At 39.5% G+C, this 20,522-nt stretch overlaps 1 protein-coding gene across 1 annotated transcript in view; it reads left to right on the top strand.

Moving 5' to 3' along the window:
• LOC140242381 (metabotropic glutamate receptor 1-like) overlaps positions 1-20,522 on the top strand; it is a 172,351-nt gene that overhangs the window by 104,975 nt on the left and 46,854 nt on the right. Inside the window, exon 2 of the mRNA XM_072322117.1 lies at positions 19,900-20,146. Coding sequence (XP_072178218.1) covers positions 19,900-20,146 — 247 coding nt within the window. The remainder of the gene's footprint in view (positions 1-19,899; positions 20,147-20,522) is intronic.

Here is a 20,522-nt window from a genome sequence, read left to right as displayed (position 1 = left end):
CAAGCTTGTGAAGTGTATTTCCGGTTAGAGTTTCAGTCTTTACTGGTCTTTTTGATTTTTAAAGTGATAAGCTACCCAGGATGTAAAATCATGCAAATTATTCCGGTGACAATTTTTTTTTTCCTACACCAATTATAGGTGATTGTAATCTATATCTCTTAAGTAATAATAATTATAGATTTTTTTTTTTACTTTCGTGATTGAGCACATATAACGGTTTGTTCACGTGTCAAGATGTCATCGCTTATACAGAAACAAGAGAAACAGGGTCCGACTTGCAGCAAAAGCCCTCAGGTAGTAGCAAAGACAAACTGGTCAAGAGGACAAAAGAAACACCTTTCATGTCAAGGGAATATAACGTGATGTTTGAAGGGCGCTAGGAATTATTTATATCTCCGCAGTATGTGTCCTATTTACTTGTCGTCCTGTAGCTCCCTTTGTCTTTTGTCTTTCTCTCCCGTGAAAGTGCTTTAATAACAAATTTAATACTCTGAGGTCTCTGCCTTTCTGAATGAGTTGTTATATCATGTCATGATGAGCAGTATTCTCAACATACAAATGTAATATATATATATATATATATATATATATATATATATCCGTCTGTGTGTTTGTGTGTGTGTGTTTGAGCATTGCCACGTGTGTACGTTTGTGTTCGCGCGCTCCTACACACAAACACATGATATTGCACGAGCGCCAAATGCATTATTGAATTCCAGTCGGATGTCATTCAATCGCCAAGGAGACTGGCCATCAATATACACGCGCTCCGTCCGACCCGTGAAAGCCACTCGAAATCTTTCGTTCCTCTGCGACAGTCCATGTCACTCCCGCGAGAGTGACCCGAACTCACGTCACCATCAATGTTTTAATTCCGCTCTGGACTGAGCACTTGCTCTTTTACTCCCTACCCCCTTAATCCCTTTCTTTCCTCTTTCTGTACTTCTTGCGTCCACTTTTTTTTTCATCTGCCAATCCCCTTCTTTCACCTCCTTTCAGCAATACTACATTTCATCCCAGTTTCTTCTCCTTTTTGGGTTCATATTTTTTTTCCTCTTCTCAACCAATCCCATCCCTTCATTTCCTTTCAGCGATGCGGTCGTACATCATATGGGCCTTGGGCAAATCTCCCCGATCCTCTTCAAGGCCAACTCATGCATCTTGATGTCAAAATCAATTCTGATTCGCTTATTTATGTCTTCGTTTTCTGTAGTTTTGGAATATGCTCCCTCATATTGCATTTATTCATAGTGAGGGTTTTTTCCCCTTCTTTCCAACTAAAAGGTGTGAAAATTATGCACCTGTCAACGGATAGGTATTCCATTAGCGCGCAGTACAGCAACGGAACAAAATCATAAAATTTACTTAAGATGTCATCAGTTAGATCCCATTTCCTGCTACAGGTGCGACTATGATATTTCAGTGTATTTCTGTAGAAAAAAAAGTTGATAATTAATTTTGTGACCTGACTTTTATCCTTATCCATATATGATGTGGATTTCTTACAAGGCTGCGCACTATTAAAGTTAAATATTTTCTGTTGCGGTCGAATGTTCAAAACTATAGAAACATAATCACCTAAAAGACACCAGCAGCAGAGTACAGTATTTAGACCTGGCTACACCACCAGTGCCTTAACGATATAACGCTGATGCGTGAACACACTTAATTATGTATGTATGTATGTATGTATGTATGTATGTATGTATGTGTATGTAATTATGTGTGTATGTATGTATGTATGTATGTTGTTTTACACATGTCAAAATGCATATACAATGCATACATATAAATGCGTTTGTGCTGTGTGTGTGGGTGTGCGTGTGCACGTTTGTGGCGTGTTTGTGTACATTTGCAGGGGAATGAAATCCAGTATGTGGATATTTTCTTTGCGTCGTTGTCCATGTGTGGCATCACCCATTGTCATCTTCTTATTCAGCAATTTATTGCTAAAGTGAAACTTACACAATTCATAACTTGCGAAGGGATTGTCCGATTTTCGTCAGGAAGTTTCACTGATGTATCTGACCTTTTTCTGCATTCACCCAATCAAGATAATATTTGGGTTTCACCTCCCTTTAAGAGGCCGTAAGTGGTGTAAATGTTTGATACTAACACTATGACGTATGTGTGACCGTGTTTTTCCTTCACAACGAGCGACCAGCCTCAAAATATAGCAAATGAGTAACAGAATTCGGTCTTGGAACTGAAGGAAAAAGAAATGTGTTCAATGAAAACTTGCTAATTATAGTTCATCACTTTTAAAGCGTATACATAAATATATTGCCGCCATTTTGATCACTGTCCGAAGTGACAACGAAGTACTCAGTAGTCGAAATGACAACAGATAACTTAATAATATGAGTTGGGTTTGTTTCATCTTCCGGTAAAGCAATGCTTGACGTGTACGACTCTATGTCTGCATTCATTCCATGCTTCCCTTTTCCGCACAATACATCATGAGGTTGCACGTGGCAGAAAGATGAACCTTATAATACCATTCCGAACTATCAACATCGAGGTTGCACCATAATTACACAGTGGTTTCGACATATGCAACCTTACCTTGACTATGTACCTTCTCCCCTCTACTCAAGGTGTATTCACGGTTGAATTGATACCGCGATTTCATATACCTGTATACCACCGACCGTTATTTGTTGTCATCGTTCTCATAGAAGACATACCGCGGTAATAGATACCGCGGTATTTCAGTCTCTACTGTTCTCATTCACGGAATATCGTGGTATTTCTAGCTTGAAATTTCAGAACATCTTTCCTGTCTATAGTACTGCGCATATTGATACGTATATCTCCTATTTACGGGGCGAGTGTGTCAGGTCGCGTGGGAAATACACCACTGTATACGAAAGGTGGGCGTACAGTAGGACCTCGATTATCCGGCCACGTCGGGACCGGTAGGCGTCTGGATAATCGATGTGGCCGGATAAGAGAGATATGCTCAAATACAACACTTTGTAGCATATCATGCTACAAATATACACCCATGTTATTACCCATTCAATATTAATAATGATTAAATTACTGGATTAACTTTGACACCCTCCTCACACTGTGAACAGCTGCCGAAAATCAGCGGTAATGTGACATTGTTCAGTAATATCTAAAGTACTAGTGCGCATATGTGTTATTTCAGATTTAGCAAGCAAGAAAACGCCAATAGTGTGAAATGTAGTTCATTCATACAAAGAAGCATACATTTTTTTTTTCTTTTTCCCGTGTACTATCACAGAGTTCCTGCGATGCCTTGTTCAGAGAGTGCCCAACCTAACGTCTGTAGTAATTTCTTTTACTTCGTATTTTGTGGTTCGGTATTTGTTGTTGTTGTTTTTTTTTCCTTATAGGATAATGGAAAATGGAATAAATTGATGGGTGTGCCTGAAAAAGGGAGAAAATTACCCTCTCTCGTCTACACCGTGAGAATATTTTTAGAGCTAGAAAGAGAGGAAAAGAGGAAGAGGGAGAGAGAGAGAGAGAGAGAGAAGGGGAGGGAGATAGGAGGGAAAACTAATCAAGCGACGAGCCAACCCCATAAATCCTTTCCTTTCTGGTCCCCTATCTCACACGCCTGGCTCAGAAAAACAAAACCAAACAAAATAACATTATATTTGGTCCATTTACTCGCCTGTAAATATGGCCGGGATCTTCATGGTCGATTTCACGCCACGTTACCTCTCTGCGACAGTAATAGATTAAAGCGTTGGTCCAGTGTTATACACGGCTGAGAAGCGCTGCCGGGGTCGCCCCTTTAGCTGTTATGAGATCGCGGATCTATACAGTGTATGCCATTGATCAGTTAAAAAAAAAAAAGCGAAATGAGGGCGTCCTTTATGCCTACCTGCATGGGATTGTCTTTTTACATGTCATTCCTATCTACGGTATCTGTTCATATGTTTCCCTGTATGTATGTGTACATGCATGTGTGTCTTTGTGTATGCGTGCGTGTGTGTGTGTGTTTGTAGTGATGTATTTGTGTGTGATGATGACGCTGATTCACATGCATTATGGCGCCATGTATCTGTTTAAAAACATTCAAAGCCACAGATTCTCCATGAGAGTTGGCAATGTTGAATACCTGGTGAAAATTAGATGCGACTCTTGAGTGAGGCTTTGAAGTACTCCAAATTGTCAATTTCACGGAGAAATGATGGGAGGGAGTTCCATAATAATGTGTATCTGATTCAGTCTATATTACTTCTGATTTTTACTTCCTTCTATACCTACATCTGTACATGGATCAAAGTGTCCATTTATCTGTTTTGGCGTCTTTTTTCCCCCGAGTACCAGTCCTTCGTCCGCCAAGATGATTATCTCCAGAAGATGATTATCTACGTATTCAGAATGTAATAACATAAATATATTAACTCATACACAAAACAACAACAACAACAGCAACACGAAAAACCATACCCTCGCATCGTACGCCTGTGAACAGCAGCAAACAACTGACTGACATGATTGTCATGTATTAAAAAGATAATAATCTTGACTCCAATGACAAATTCTTCTTCACTTGTTCTTACTCTGGTCCGGGTACTCTGCCTTTTTCAAGTGGTAGTTTTGAGATGCTTCTGATAAAATAATTCAATTAGCAGAAAAGATAATAATAATATGAGCATATTGTAAACTTACGTAATAGTAACAAAATGTTATCGATGTAGAAGCTCAGCTGGTATTATGGCCTCATTCTAATTAAGGGAAGTGATGCAGAGGTGTTTTAAGCACTCATCATAACGGGCGATGTTCCAAGTATGGCATTCTGATTAATTACTGTTCAAATCCTTATGATTATTTCCACATAAACATATTATTTCCACATATTTCCACATAAAAGCTAACAGGTTATTAATAAACAATGAGTTAAATCCCTCTCTGTCTGTCTGTCTGTCTGTGTGTGTCTCTCTCTCTCTTTATACATATGCTTAAAGGGAATGGTTACGTTTGGTTGAGATGAGGATTCGGCTCCTATTTCTTGCCAAATAATCAGAAATCATTTATATGAAATATCAAGAGTATATTCTAAGAGGAATTCAAACTTTAGTTGACGACAATCGCTTTTGAAATGGCAGAGATATTCAAAAACAAAGCAAAAAAAAAACAAAAAAACAATGGTCCTAATAAAAGGTAGGTCCCAACTTTTATTAGGATCTCTTTGTCTTGGGGTATCTTAGCCATTTCAAAACCGATTTTCATCAAACATACTTTTTATTCCTCTTGGAATTGTACAAATACCCTTTAATCGTTCATGTTAATGGTTTCTAATTATTTCGTTAAAAGTTAAAACCTAAATACCAATCTCAACCAAAACTATGCATCTCTTTAACCCTTCGAACCTAATCACCTATTTTGTTATACATTGTCTTCAATTACTGTCATGTTTGATAGAGTAGAAAGATGACTTTCGATGGTTATGTTTATGACACATCGAGGAGAAAGATAGTACATAGTACTTTCATCATCCTAAAAAACACTGTCACTCTTGATTAATTCCTAAGAATTACCTCCGCATTACGGGTAGGCCGATATAATATGCCGTTAATTTCCTCTTTCGTCTAATCTACCTTGGTGCAGTTATTTCCTTGACTATCAGGACCATTAATCGATCAATCTTTCAGTCCAGCAGCCTTTTATTCTATGAATCTTTAAATTCAATATGACTATGACGCAATTCATCATATGAATTCTGTATCCTTTGACAACAGTCATCCAGATTCAAATGCGAATCATTAAATTTTCCTATGCACCCTTCGAAGCTATTATAAGGTGATTTTCTCTACCCAAGCTGTAGTGTCATTGTTATTTCAGGACAGAGAATGAACATGAAACAACACCGACTATAATGATTGAACACGGCAAAAGGCCATCGATTTGAACGTTTTAACGATATCCATCATCGCGATACTATCTAATCGCAATTGACAAAGCAAATTCGGCGCGAAGCATTAGTTGTGCATTAGCTTGCAACGGAGCCGAGTCAGCCCGCTATAATTAACTCGATGAATTACTAAGCGGTAGGGAAGGGATGTCGACGATCTATGTAAAAAAGGAAACAAGAGAACTGATTTTAATTGAAATGCCGCAATACGAATCAATGCAACAACAACAACAAAAGCTCCAATTTTAAGTATGATGCATTCACTCACTGTGCAAGCTATTAAAGGACGCAGAATTGTTTAAATCGATATAGGCAAGTACAGAATATATAAGCACTTTTTGAATTTGATTTGTACAGTGGTGGTGTAATCCACATCTGTGATTGTTACAAAAAATGGGTTCATACCAAAAATATAATAAGAATAGTTGCACTCCGTAGTATGACATTACTATCTTTCTGACACAGTGCATACTCAAATGGAACTCAGTTTACACGTGTCAATGCGCAGACTTTACCATTTCTTAAAGCACCAGTCTTTTCAAGACATTAGACAGATTTTGTAGGATTATGTTCAAACATTTTCCTTCTCGTGGTAATAACAAATTTGAACATGTGAAATTTACCCTGTGTACTAGTTTAAAATTTACAACTGATTGCGTTCCCATAGTTTCTCGCTTTCATGATTAAGCGAAAGAGCAAAAACGTAAATAATACATAGTATTATAGACTGACTTCATAGAATGTTTATCTTACAGAATTAATGATCTTTATTGAATCGTGATTCTGTTGTTGCATCCGTCACTCTTCAAGCACAATAATACGACTAGCATGTTACTTATTCGTATAATTTGGCAAATATTTAGAAATCGATCGGTCATGTTTGTTGCATGTATAGTCCAAAGAAACCGTGCTCAAGCTTTAAACAATCGTTACTAATTTTGATGTCTCGATAGCATGGCTGAACAACAACACCCTGTCAAACGAAGCAAACAATATTGCACGGATGTATGCATGCATGTATATCATCGCGGATATCATTACATCAAAACATCGGCGGGTATGTCACTCAACAGCCACTGACGATGTTGATACTGAAATGTGCCGTTCGCCGCGCGCGCGTCAGCTGTCGCGGCGGAATTTACCGTGCTCATGTATATCAATAACATGAGAATGTATGACAGTAACCTGGCAGGAAACATCTATGTTCACACGTACTGTTTCCCGCAGTTAGGCCTAATTACAGGTTGCAGATGAAGTAATGTGACACATTGGGAACGGACACGCCAAAACTTGACTACCGCTGAATATATATTGCTGTCCAGTTTTCGATGTTTCGATGTTAAGTCATGTTCTACCTCTCCGAGCTTGTTAAATTCACTGCACACTTAATCATAGCAGATTCGTTCCTGTTCTCCTTTTGCTTGTGTTCGGCGCTTTCTGAGGAGCCCCAGTCGAAAAGCGAAATTGCTCAAATTTTACCTTATACCGCATTCATCCTCACGTATAAACACACACAAGCCATAGACATGAATGCATGTTTTTCTTTCTGCGTGGAACCTGTGCTTTAGAACGGCCACATTATTATCAACAATGATGTTACAAAGTGAGTAAACAATGAGGAAACAACATTTCACCTCTGTCTGTCCCTCCACTTGTTTGTTGGTTTGTTATTGTTGGGCGTTCTTTTGCAGGTCGAACTTGCCACCATGATTCTCTTTCTTTTTCTGTTTAAACGCAACAAAAAAAAAAAAAAAAGGGAACGGTTTAATACAGCAATGTAATCTTACGCACGCGTTACTGACGAGATACGAGGAAGAGAAATTTTGCATTATGTGATGTGAACCCTTAACCATTGATGACCGTGAAAGGGATGAACCCACTTATGGCGCATTTTCTTTATAATGATTTGATAAATTCCACGATGGAATATGCTTTATTCATAATTCATTTGCAAGGATCGAAGGATCCTGCCGTGAAATCCAGACGACAGTTTTCCATGTAGAACATATTTTATTCATTGTCACATTCTTGCTCAAAATGAGCGTTTCTGCTCTCTCCATAGTTGTTCAAGGACTTCTATATAACATTTCCCGCAGAAAGATGAATACATAAGTATGGAAAGCATTTCGATATTTTTGAACACGCTCGTGTGTGGGCACAACTTTTAACTAAAGGAACTTGTTGCGAGCAGTGTACCTTCAACATTTCACTGCAGTGAATCACATAGTTATGACGGATGAATATACAGAAACAGAGTCAGTGTGGAGGTTAACTCTCCGGAGAGCGACTCAGACCTCACTTCTTATGGCATGTATGGGGATAATGCGAACAAGAATCATGATAACTATGTTGTGATAAAATCCGTTAGCAAGTTGCCATTCTAGAAACCTGGGCTTCAATGCATTAAAAATTTTGTTGAAATCAAACTTTTCTTGAAAAGCCCAACAGTTAATCTGTCTGCTGTGTCTGATGCCATTCATATTGTTTGCATACAAGAACTTTATTTGTTGTAATTGATTTTTTTTTGTTGCGGCATCTACGACAGTATGGGGGCGGGGGGTATGATGAACATCAGGAATCTCTAGAAACCATCATCAATTTGTTCTTCTCAAGGGATACGTGTTATCTCTTATCTTTTCCAGCAACTTTGTGAATGATGTGTGACACATAAATGTGGGAGCCGGGTGCCATTGAATGTCTCTTCAGATAATGGCGCTATATGAATGAGATTAAAACCTAAAATGGCATTAAAACGCTTTATCCTGGCGAGGAAAGCGCATGTTTTTGAAACAAGACACCAAACAGGAATAGTCATCGCATTCTTCATCAGCGACCAGGATGCGATGTGATGTTAGATTAAAAATCCGTTTCTGAAGCAGAACATACACACAAGCTATATATATATATATATATATATATATATATATATATATATGGCTTGTGTGTATGTTCTGCTTCAGAAACGGATTTATATATATATATATATATATATATATATATATATATATATATATATATATATATATATATATATATATAAATAAATGCTGTTTCATTGTCACTATCATCATCATCATCATCATCATCATCATCATCATCACCATCATCACCATCATCACCATCATCATCATCATCACCATCATCACCATCATCACCATCATCATCATCATCATCATTGTCATCATCATCATCATCATCATCATCATCATCATCGTTTGGGTTTGCTACTGCTGTCCTTCGCTTGTGGAAGATGACTGCCTGGTGTTGGAGTTGAGGTCTATCTCTAGCAAGCTCTCACGTGGGCCCTAGCTTATAGACCCGCTCTGGATCTGGGGTAACTCTGGTAGTTGTTGCAATGGAAAATATTTGGTGTAGGTCATGAAAGATGGGTGTATTTCACCTATGACTATTGAAATGAAGTGAAAATGGAGGAGTGCCTCTAGAAGGCGGGCATGTTCGTGCATCCTCGAGATCAGTGTAGAGCGGTTTCGTTCTTTCTGCAGATTTTCCATGAATTGGATGCGACGTTTTAGTCAGGTTGCCGGAAAGATGCCCGACACAAGTTTGCATGCTCCGCAACTGTACAGTGATAATGGAAGCCATGGGCGTTACGCACCACCTGCATGCATTATAGAAAAATCAACACCATCGTAGGAACAGTGATGGAAGCCAGAAATTTCCCCGCACGCTCTGCAGTGTCGTCTGTCCTTGCGTGTAATGTGAGCCTTTGAGAATGTCCTCAGCTGGCTTAATCAGTTTTGCACACACCTTTCCGTCGCCCTTCTATGTCATTAGATATTTTGGATAAATGGACACCACTGCGGATGGGCGAGTCGGTACGCAGCAGCGCTATACTATCCATCTATAGAATGTAGAGGGGGGAATATTGGAGGAGCTAGGGCCGGGGCAGGGGGCGAGATCGGGTACTCGGCGAAAACGTCACCGTGTAGGGGTGAACCTGTTGGTGTTAATGTGTATGGCACAAAGTTCACTCAAAAGCCATGAAGAGGTGACCAAGTGGATTTAATTGGATCACGCTTAGTACGTTACCATGACTCTTCGACGGTCATTCATTAGTATACTGAGCTAATTACGCTATCGACTATCCCTCTGTGATACATGCATGGATTATTTCTGAGGATTCTCGTATAGAAAGCAATAGGTTATCGAAGGTGCTGCGAGGCTACGTGTTCAACGATACGCAGGTGGTGATCCCATCGAAGGTGCAAGGTCTCAGAAAGTAGGTTGTTAGATGACATTAGCCCTGTAACCTTGACTTGTAGTATACAGGCCTACATCGTAGCGGGAAGAACAGCTAGACACTGGGAGGACAGAATAATAGCATAATTTTAATTGTCATATGTTACTGCGGATTCCCGCTACGGCAAATTATACTCAAGGTGGTAAGGTATTTTAAAAGGATGGTACAGTTTAAGTTGAGATGGGGCTTTGGGTTTCGAACGTTTTTTTTTTTTTTTTTTTGTTATTTGATGAAAATTGGTTTTGAAATAGCTGAGATATTCAAAATAAAGCAATCCTAAGAAAAGATGGTACACACCTTTTATTAGGATCGCTTTGCTTTACTTTGTTTTTGGATATATCTCGGCCATTATTCACAACCGATTTTCATCAGATTAACCTTGAATTCCTCTCAGAATTGCATGCTCTTTAACAGTTCATGGACTGGTTTCTAAGTATCTCGCAGGAAGTTAAAAGCTGAATCTTCGCCTCGACCAATACTATACCATCTCTTTAAAGACATGCGAGCATTGCCTGCCTCAAACTCTCTCGCTTTCTATACCTATTTATACCCCTATGATTTTCTTAAGCATCGCAACGTGAATTAATCTGCGAATGATACCAGCTAAGAGACGTAAATAGGATTGAAAATGTTCCTATCAACGGTGCCTTACCTCTATCACATCAGTATTCATCTATTCTGCTCATAGGAGAAACCCGTGGATTGAACATGCTGGTCATATTTAGTATTAGTAAGTCTTTCATCAGGAAGGAAAGTCATTTCACACACAATATAGAACCCTACAGGGCGTTTCTCTCTCACTCTCTCTCTCTTTCGTTTCGTCTCTGTTTTTTTGCCTTTCTCTCCTTTTATATATTCTGCTTTTTTTGTCTGTCATCTCTACTCATCTCATCCCATTACATTTGGATAAAGTGTCATTCTCATCATGTCTGAAATGGGTTAGAAGTCATACAATAACCGCAAAGACAACACAACATCCGGAAGAGTAGCATCTTAGAGAGAGGAAATGCAATGCCAGTGGGGGTTGCAAATTAATTCATAGTGAAGAAAATTCTTCTAGAGACAGCTGACAGAGACAAAGAAATAATTAGACGAGGAGGAAGATCAACATTATCCAGGCAATGCGACACTGTAATTCGTATCAAAGTATCAAAGTGTCTAAACTGCATACTCCAGCACCTCTTGGCGGGAACTCAGGCGCGGACTCATACATTTTGCAACATGTGAAAATGCCATTTGCCTTAGCGGTGATGGATTTCGGATGAACACTGAAAGGAAAAGAAAAGAATGAAAGATAGGAAGGAAGAGAAGCGTTTAATAAGAAGACAAGTAAAAGAACAGAAAATAAAGAAGGCAAGAGGGGTGGAATGAAGGAAAAAAGAGTTGCAGCGAGATATTGATAGGCATAGAGCTGATAGAATAGATAGAAAGGGCAAGCGAAATAAACCGAATACAACAGAGAGTTTTGAGATGAACGCAGTTTGTGTGTGCGTCTGTGTGCGTGTGTGTATGTGTGTGTGTGTGTGTGTGTTTTCATGTGTGTGTGTGTATGTGCGTGTGTTTTCGTGTGTGTGTTTGGGAGGGGCATCTAAAGCGATTCCACAGTCTTGTCGATTAACGATGAAGTGGGTGCCTAGGAGAAGCCTACTTGCCATTAACCATTCGTCATGCACGTCAAAGTGATGTCACTGTAGACAAAGCTTTGATTGATTATTATGCTTCATGGTATTAAGAACTGTAAGCACACTTCCAAGGCCTGCCTTCCCTTGTGTAGATGAACATACATTTCAAGTATCATCCTTAGCAATAACAACTATTATAAAGTTCAAACAAATCTCGTTTTTCGACACAACCAAATTCAAAAGTTTTGGCTGTTTACAACATGATTGCAACATGGTTTTCTAAAATGTCACTACCAATTTCATTAATGTGTTTGTCCACCATCCTTTTTGGATGCTTCCCCAATTTGCCGCAGGGCTATTGTCTCTTTACGAACCAGCACAATCGTGGCGGCATCAGCATAAACAGTAGGAATATATAGCGCGGACGGCGGCTAATCCTCCAAGAGATCTGGATGATCAATGGCAAGCCTGAGCAGGGGCGAGCGGTATCTTTATGGCAATTTAGCGGTCCCGCAGGATAGGATGATAGTGTGTATATATGGGATCGTAGCTTCGGGGCGCACCAATCTGTGTACGCCGCGCGCGCTCGTCTCGTCAAGTAATGATAGTCCAGTTTTGCCTGGAAGATATGAAAGACGGAGAGCGCAGAAAGAAAGTACAGAATTTTAGTAAAGCCTGCTGACTTGTAAAGACATCTTAACGAGAACGAGTCGTTGAACTTGTCCGATGAAAGTGTAGAGCATTGGAAAGCATGAAGCAAGCATAGTTATCAGATTTCTGGTAATATCCTTCTGGAGCAAATTGGTAAAAAAGAAAAGAAAAAAAAAAGATTGAGAATAACTTTTGAAAACATAAGATACACGAGAATGGGGATCATTTCATTCTTATTATGATGGCTATGGCAAAAGTTGTCATCATTAATGGCTTTGACACCGTCATTAACGCTCCCCATTACTTCCATAATTTGAACTAACTTTGATTATCATTGCCATCACTTTCATCGAATACCTTCAGCGTCCACCCCTGATCATAAATCTCACGGGACAGAAAATGCCTTGTTTTCTAGGAGGCGATACTTGCTTGAAGTCATGCACATATTTCGTTCTGCCACGCATGTTGTTTATTTTCCCGCACTATATACATCCCTGGCTGTGTTATTGTATTTTCATCTCAATTATTCTTGTTACAGACACAAAAGCAACTTTATTACTTGTCACGGCATATGCATTGCCACAGGCTAAATTCTATCAAATTAGCTACACTTCCGGAATTGTTATTTTGAGGATTTCTTTTAGACACAATACCTGGACGTGCACCACTAAATTCAGTGATAGTTTTGCTTGTTTGTTTGGGTTTTTTCGGCGGGGGGGGGGGGGGGGGTCTGTGCAGAAAACGAGTGTGAGCATGTTTACTCGAAATTCCATCTTCTACTCTACTGTGCTTCCTAATTATCCAGTGCAGATTAGATTATATTTTACTCATTTCCAGTCAGTGTCTCGCTCTTAACAAGTTGTGTTTGTGAAGCTATTGATACCCAACAGTGTCCAATTCCCAGATTTGCGTGGGTCCCTGATTCTAAATCTTCTGTATGTTGAGAGGCTCTAGCACCGTCGGTTTGCGCTGAGATTCTTTGTTGAATTTGTGTGACTCATAAACATATTCCTATAAACAGTTTTATTGTCTTGAAAATAAAAAGAAATGACTGTATTTCATTTGTAATATATCTTCAATGCAGAAAATTCCCAATAAATTCATTTGAATTTGAATTTGAAAACATACCCACCTTTGACGCTTCAACTTGTATATATCTGTCGAATACCAGAACATGCCGGTGAAATATTGATTTTTTTTCAGGACTTAAAGCAATCATACAAAAAAAATTATTTTCAGGTGAGGCGTAAACGAGTGAAGCTATAGTGCACCTTTAAGTACAAGGTTCTTTAATGAGCCTACTGAATGGTGTACTCCCTAATTTTCTTGGTTTATAGCACTTTGATAAAGTTTAAGCACAGTACCTCTTCAATTCCCTGTCGGAATCTTAAATTGGTACCCGTCAGTGTTCGAGTCATCCTACCAGCACTAATATGCACCTCTATACAATACTGTGTCAAGAGGGACCTGGTAGGTCAAACATCTCGTCCAAGGGTATCTGCTCTCAGTGGGATTCGAATACGAATATCATGTTCAGGGGCACGGTGTCTTAATATATTAACCCTAAACTATTGCAGTGTTTCAAACAAAGATAATGATGAGATTGAAGGGTCATTGTCTCTTGTCATCGAGTTGTCGATCTTCATCTACATGTTGTCTCTTGCTCCAGCGAAAGATCCTTTTTCCATGTCTGAGAGAGAGGGGAAAAAGTTTTACAAATATCATATCAACGTTATTTGTGAGGGGGGGGGGGGAACTCATGCATGAAGCCACAACCTGCATTGCTTCTTTAAAGGTTCGTGTCTTTCTCGTCTGCTTTTGAGAATGTGATCGATAGAGTTGTGACAGGTTTGAAACAATTCTCATTCTAATTTTTACCAGGAAAGTCGGGTCCTTTTTATAAACATGAAATCTCCTCGTCACTTTGATAAGCATGAAATCTCCTCTTCACCTTAACAGTAGTCTATGGTACAGTGAGGTTAAGAAATAAGATAAGAAACCCTACAGGTCGAGTGATCTTTAAGGATGCATCGGAAGGCAACGCAAAGTAGCGTCGTGTCCATGGCAACACCTTCATCTCCTGGTGTAAAGGATGATGATGCAGATTGGATGAGTCTGCACTTTCCAGAGTATTGCATCATTCATTATAATTTTGGCGTCTCCTGCGTGCGTCCGTTTCTTTGACAGAGAGTCAACCGATGTCTCCGAATATCATACCCTCTATGAAGCGCCTTGCACGTGACAACCAAATGATCCTCCAGGAGATTGATTGACCTGCCGGTTGGAATATCCGGATTTTTCTCTCGGGTACCTCTCCTAACGGTGACAACTAATTATGATACACTTTTCGCGCCCCTCTTACATATAGTACTTTCTTTGGGGGGGGGGGGATGTACGTTATTGACCGAAGTCTGAAAATTGCGTTTTGTGGGGCTAAGATTAATGAGGATGGGCATGGAGTAATTGGTGAGGTTCATTATTTTGCTTGCTGTGACGCAACGGCGACCTCTTAAAGTGGAACAACTGACGCCCTCCGTTACCGATGACGCTCACTTTTGATGGAAAGATTTGGGTATTTGACGTTGCCACAAGGTGACCGAATTAGAAAACCAAACTTTGTTTTGTTTTTTCCCCACTTTGAAGACTAAAGCAGGATTCACGTTAGAGGTTCCAAGCTCGTCATATTGCATCCTGAGGGGATCTAGACGAGTTGACTTTCAAAAGCTACCCTTCACCTCTCGCAGTCATTACCGATGTACTTTTTGTCGGCAAGAGGAAGCGTGCGATGTATCTCCTCCTACATTCCCGGTGAATGGTGATTATTATGGCCACAGCAGGGGGCGGGCGGGAATGACGCGAAACCTCATATGAGAAGGATTTGATATTACAAACTTTGCCCAAGGGTATACATAACACATAAACAACGCATACTCTATAAAAGCAAACAACGCTAGCTCTCACACACTTGTAGCAACAGCGATTTAGCACGAACAAGCTACAGCCATGGCAGCAGTATAGACTACGATGTAGCTAATCAAGTTAAGCCTTGTGTGCAACATTTTTGTAGTGAATGAATTTGGTTTTTCTGGTATCGTATAAAGGTATTGCTGTTTATTAAATGGCTTACTCATACCTTGTAGAAGCAAAAAACAAAATATGTACAAAATGTTTTTTTTTTCTCCTTTTCTCTTTTAATAACGGGAAACATCACAAATCATTACGCTGCTTAATGTTTGTTGCAATACCACCACCATCTCTAGATCATCATAACTTAAATAAAAAAAAAACACGTTTGTCCTGTAACCTCTAAATTTCGCAAGAAACAAGCAGAAGTATACTTGTGAAAAACAATAATGAAATCAAGTATTGCCAAGCACTTTGTAGCATATCATGCTAGGGTATACACGTGTGTGTGTTATTACAAATTCACTAAAATTATGATTATCTGCATGGCCACAGTTGATGGCATTGTCGTGTTTCATACTTCAGAAATTGATACGGAAATAAAACGAAATACAAGTAAAATATCCCACCGTGTATTGATTGTTTGATTGATATTGACCGACAATGGGATCATAACTCGTGGAATACTGCCACTGCATTGTACTGTAACCACTGTTGTGCGACACTCTCAAGTCTTTGACATTGTCTCATGAACTGACTTAAAAGTTTCATCCGCTGCGATGATTGGAATATGTCCCGAAGTCTATTCGCACGATAATGGTTATTGTGTGTTTGTTTTGAGTAATAAATGGTCCTGAAAATACACGAAAACATTTAAAATGTCCGCCAGACGATGTCCGGATAACAAAGAATATCCTGATAATCGATCGCCGGATAATCGAGGTCTATCCTACTGTATGTCGTCTGAATGCCATTATATTTGATACCGGAAACCAAATTAAATCGAAAGGTGTAAGTTGAGGCCATTAACAAATTTTTAGATTATGATAAAGTGAATGGCGCAAAGTGAATATATCTTTGTAGACTGTGATAATGATCCTGACCTCACTTGACCTTCAACTGTCTTGATCTCACAATCCCTTTGGGAATCTTTCTTTTTGATTGGTATTTTCATTATCATATTCGGGAAAAAAAGCATCGTGTAGCGTTTACTTGGCAAGCTATGTGCCGTCACTGAAAACGGATTTAGCTCTTCAAAGTCAACCGCGCCATAAACATTTTAATCATCTGCCTTTTATGAAAGCTACTTGATAGGATCATTAGGAGATTAATATAACCGGCTGTGACTTAGCCTGAAGTAATACAGGACTTTGAGCGAGTGAGAGGAAGAGAAAAAGGGAGAAAAGGTGTGTGAGAGAGAAGGAGAGGTAGAAGGGGAAAGGGAGAGAGGGAGGAGGATGACAGAAAGTAAGCAGGAGCAAGACGGAAAATGCCAAACGTTATAAGATCCACTGAAAGCCGTATCAGTGTCCACTTCATAATCTGACAATGTGATTAGCTCTTCAAATCGTAAATTTCAGCATTCTCTAACGAAGTAATCATTTTATTTCATCTCAAAAATCATTTTATGTTAGCATATTTCATGTACACAATATAGGCCTATAGTAAGCCAAAATAAACAATATGCACCTTATCGAGTAAAGCAGGTTACTTACAGCTCACAATGGCAAGAAAAGAAATATTATGCAATACAGTCCCTTACCACTTTGCTAACGTATATATAGCATCATTATTCTCATCATTACTTTTACTTAAGCATATTATCATGCACATATTGCAGGCTCCTAGGCCCGAATTCACGAAGGTGGTACAAAAGAAACCATTAACCATGGACAAAAAGCATGGAGCGCAAAGTGTCGCAAGGAATATTTCGTTACGAAATCAGTCATTTCGTCGATGAAATGATTATTTTGTAACGAAATGACAACATTTTGTAACTAAACGAACATTTCATCCACGAAATGATAATTTCGTTAACGAAACGGTCATTTTGTCGACGAAATGACCAATTTCGTAACGAAATATTCCGTGCGAGACTTGGCGCTCCATGGTTTTTGTCCATGGTTTAAACCATGGTTTCATTTGTACCACCTTCGTGAATTCGGGCCAATGGGTGCAGAAAAGACATATTACTAAGGTGAATATTTTGATTAATCAATAATTCTTTGATTTGTGGCATGTTGACCTGTTGATATCAGCAAAGGTTAACAGGGAAGAAGAAAGGTATTTGAAGAGGAATTTTTAGCCCGTAATACATGATTTCGACCAGTTTCATGAGCATGAATGTTCATAATTAGGTTACGTGCGTACCATGAATCCATCGCTTCATTATGGTCATGGGTAAGGATCCCTACGGTGCGAATAAGGTTATATCGGGTTGATTACAGGGATTGCTCTTTACGGTGTCTGATTTATCATCTGGGCCAGGGAATAACGTTGGCATTGAGATTGTGTTGGCCGACCTAAATTAGGCATTTTTAGCTGGCATCAATGCATGGTGCTCGTGGGAGTAAACAATTTATGCATTTCATGCCTCATGAAGGTAAAAATTGATGCCTGCACAAAAACAGTGTAAATGAGTTCACAAGAAGAGAGAATAAAGCTGAGTGAGTCTTGAGAAAGAAAGGAACAAACTTGGTAAGTCTGGTCAGCTAAAATTAGGGGAAAAACCATGGAGAGGCCAGATTTATTAAATTTCCTAACCGCAAACACTTCGATTTAAATCAAAATTTACATCAATATGAATTTGGAGAATGCATGCACCAAAATATCACACCCGCCTGTCCAGTAATGGTTTATAGTCTCACTCCCGTATACATGGTATATATCACTTTGCAGCCTCCTCATACACACACGACGCCACCGCTGTGAATAATGTACACTATACGTGTACGTGGTCATACAATCCAAAAGTTGCCTAATAGAAGCGAACGAAATGATTGATTTCATAACTTCTGCCATGTACGATTCAATCTGGCAATCGCAGTTTAGTTGTGAAAAGCCCGCCGCACGCTGAACGATCAGACCCGGTCGTGCGATCTTAAAGACCGAAATTGCGACGTCACCAGCCTTGCCAGTTTCTAGTCTTGCGACCGGGTCTTATATAGTGCCAGTCGTAGAGATTTGACATGTCGAGTTTTCACGACCGGTCGCACGATCGGCGTGCGGTGTCTAGTCGTGCGACTGGTCGTATGCCTGTCTACTCGTACAACCGGTCTCATCGTGTAGTGTGCAGCGGGCTTAAGGAGCAGTTCCAATAATGGGCCGCTTTCGGGTATATGAGTGTATAGTGTTTTAAAAAAAAATCGGGAAGATGGTAATATTAACTATCATCGAGTATGAGCTTTTGACTGTTTTCTTTTTTTTTTTTTTTTACATGGGCGTCTAATTAGCGACAGCAACTAAATGCTTGTAAGCAACAGCTCGCAGTTGCTGCTGCCGAAGGACTCGAACCCATTACCTCAAAATTGAGACTATGGTCTGAACCACTCAGCCATTACACCTCCTACTCAGCATGTATATAGTTTGATCTCAAGACAGGTTAGACACCATTTTTAAGTATTGTAAGTTAAGTCCATCATTATATAGAGTCAAATAAAACCTTTCTAGTGATACTTCATTTATTTTATAATAAGGAATTCTTGAGGTTTTGAGTAAAATATTCCCTATTTTCTTGTGATTGTCTTCTAACCGCTTAAATCGCAAATATTTCATATTAACAAAAATGGAGAAGAATGAAATGAAGTCGTTATGCGATATAATTCTTTATGCTGAACATAAAATGGATACAGAAATTATTGCCATCAAATTTAAGTTGGACAAGCTTGATAGTTGAAGTAACGTTGTATATAGTCGACTGTTACCGTCTAGTGGTGTAATGTGTTTGCAGCGACTGGACCAATCAAAGCTGTACAAAGCATTTGAGCATCAATCTATGAATACAGCATTTTTGGCAGTTTTCGAAAATAACATTCTCGAATTTTGGAACTTGTGAATATGAGATGCAATGCTCCATATCTTGCAAAGTTGATTTTAGCACATTGGATCCTGTGACGTCTGGGCACACATTTTTTTTTTTCCCCGACATGTGCTCATTCCGACACAATCACGGAAAATGGTTATGATCCGTTCACATTTGTCGTGACTGCAGTTGTTACCAACAATCTCTTTTAATGGTAAATGGGTCGGCGTCTTCAAATTCCCTCCTTTTTACAGTCTGATGTTTGTTTGTTTGTTTGTTTGTTTGTCATGGCAAGCATGGAGAATACTCTCTTACAATCTGTGTCTGACAGAGTACAAAAACATTGGTTTATGTCGGTTCTTCTTGGTATGTCGCTTCGTCCCTGAAAGTCACAGTGGATCTAATGGCCACTCGATGGCTCTTTAACCTTGTCACGGCAAAGACCTTAGAAGACCGTTGATGTTTAGTATATATGGCATCGTTGTTGAATTATGATGGGAGAGTTAATGGTATAGTTGTGTTTCATTCTCTCTTCCGTACGCAGGTAACTACGGCGAGAGTGGTATCCAGGCCTTTCGAGCGATAGCCGACGAGCGTGGAATATGCATCGCCGTGGCCAAGGGGATCCCCCTGCCGGCCACGCCCGCCGATCACGACAAGGTGATTGACGAGCTTGAGGAAACGCCCACAGCACACGTGGTGGTCTGCTTCTGCGAGGGCGGTACCGTCACGGCGCTCCTGCAGGCCACCCGGCGGAAAGGCAAGGTCGGAAAGTACCTCTTTATTGGAAGGTGAGATCTTACACTTACCCGCATGATATACACGTCGGTAAAACAATCTGCAAATCCCGTAAAATTATGTGGGTTGTAGAATAATATATAGTGAGCCCTTCAGATGGTTTGGAAATGAAGTTCCGTATTTTTACTTTGGGAGAAGTGTTTACCATAGCATCATCATCATAGCCATTATCATAGCCATTATCATAGCATTGCCTCTGTTTTGTTTCTCTTTCTATGTTGCCCAGAAGCGTTATATCTGAGACGTCAAATATTCGACTGCAAAAATCATGAAAGTTATTCGACAGATTAGACATGATTACGATACAGACAGAAATAGATAGATAGATAGATAGATGGTGCATTCTTAGATGATAGATAAATTGACGGA

The sequence above is a fragment of the Diadema setosum genome, chromosome 19 (genome assembly GCF_964275005.1).
Source record: "Diadema setosum chromosome 19, eeDiaSeto1, whole genome shotgun sequence".
Taxonomy (NCBI): domain Eukaryota; kingdom Metazoa; phylum Echinodermata; class Echinoidea; order Diadematoida; family Diadematidae; genus Diadema; species Diadema setosum.
The sequence above is the reverse complement of the archived record's forward strand: the minus strand, read 5'-3'. Positions and strand labels throughout refer to the sequence as shown.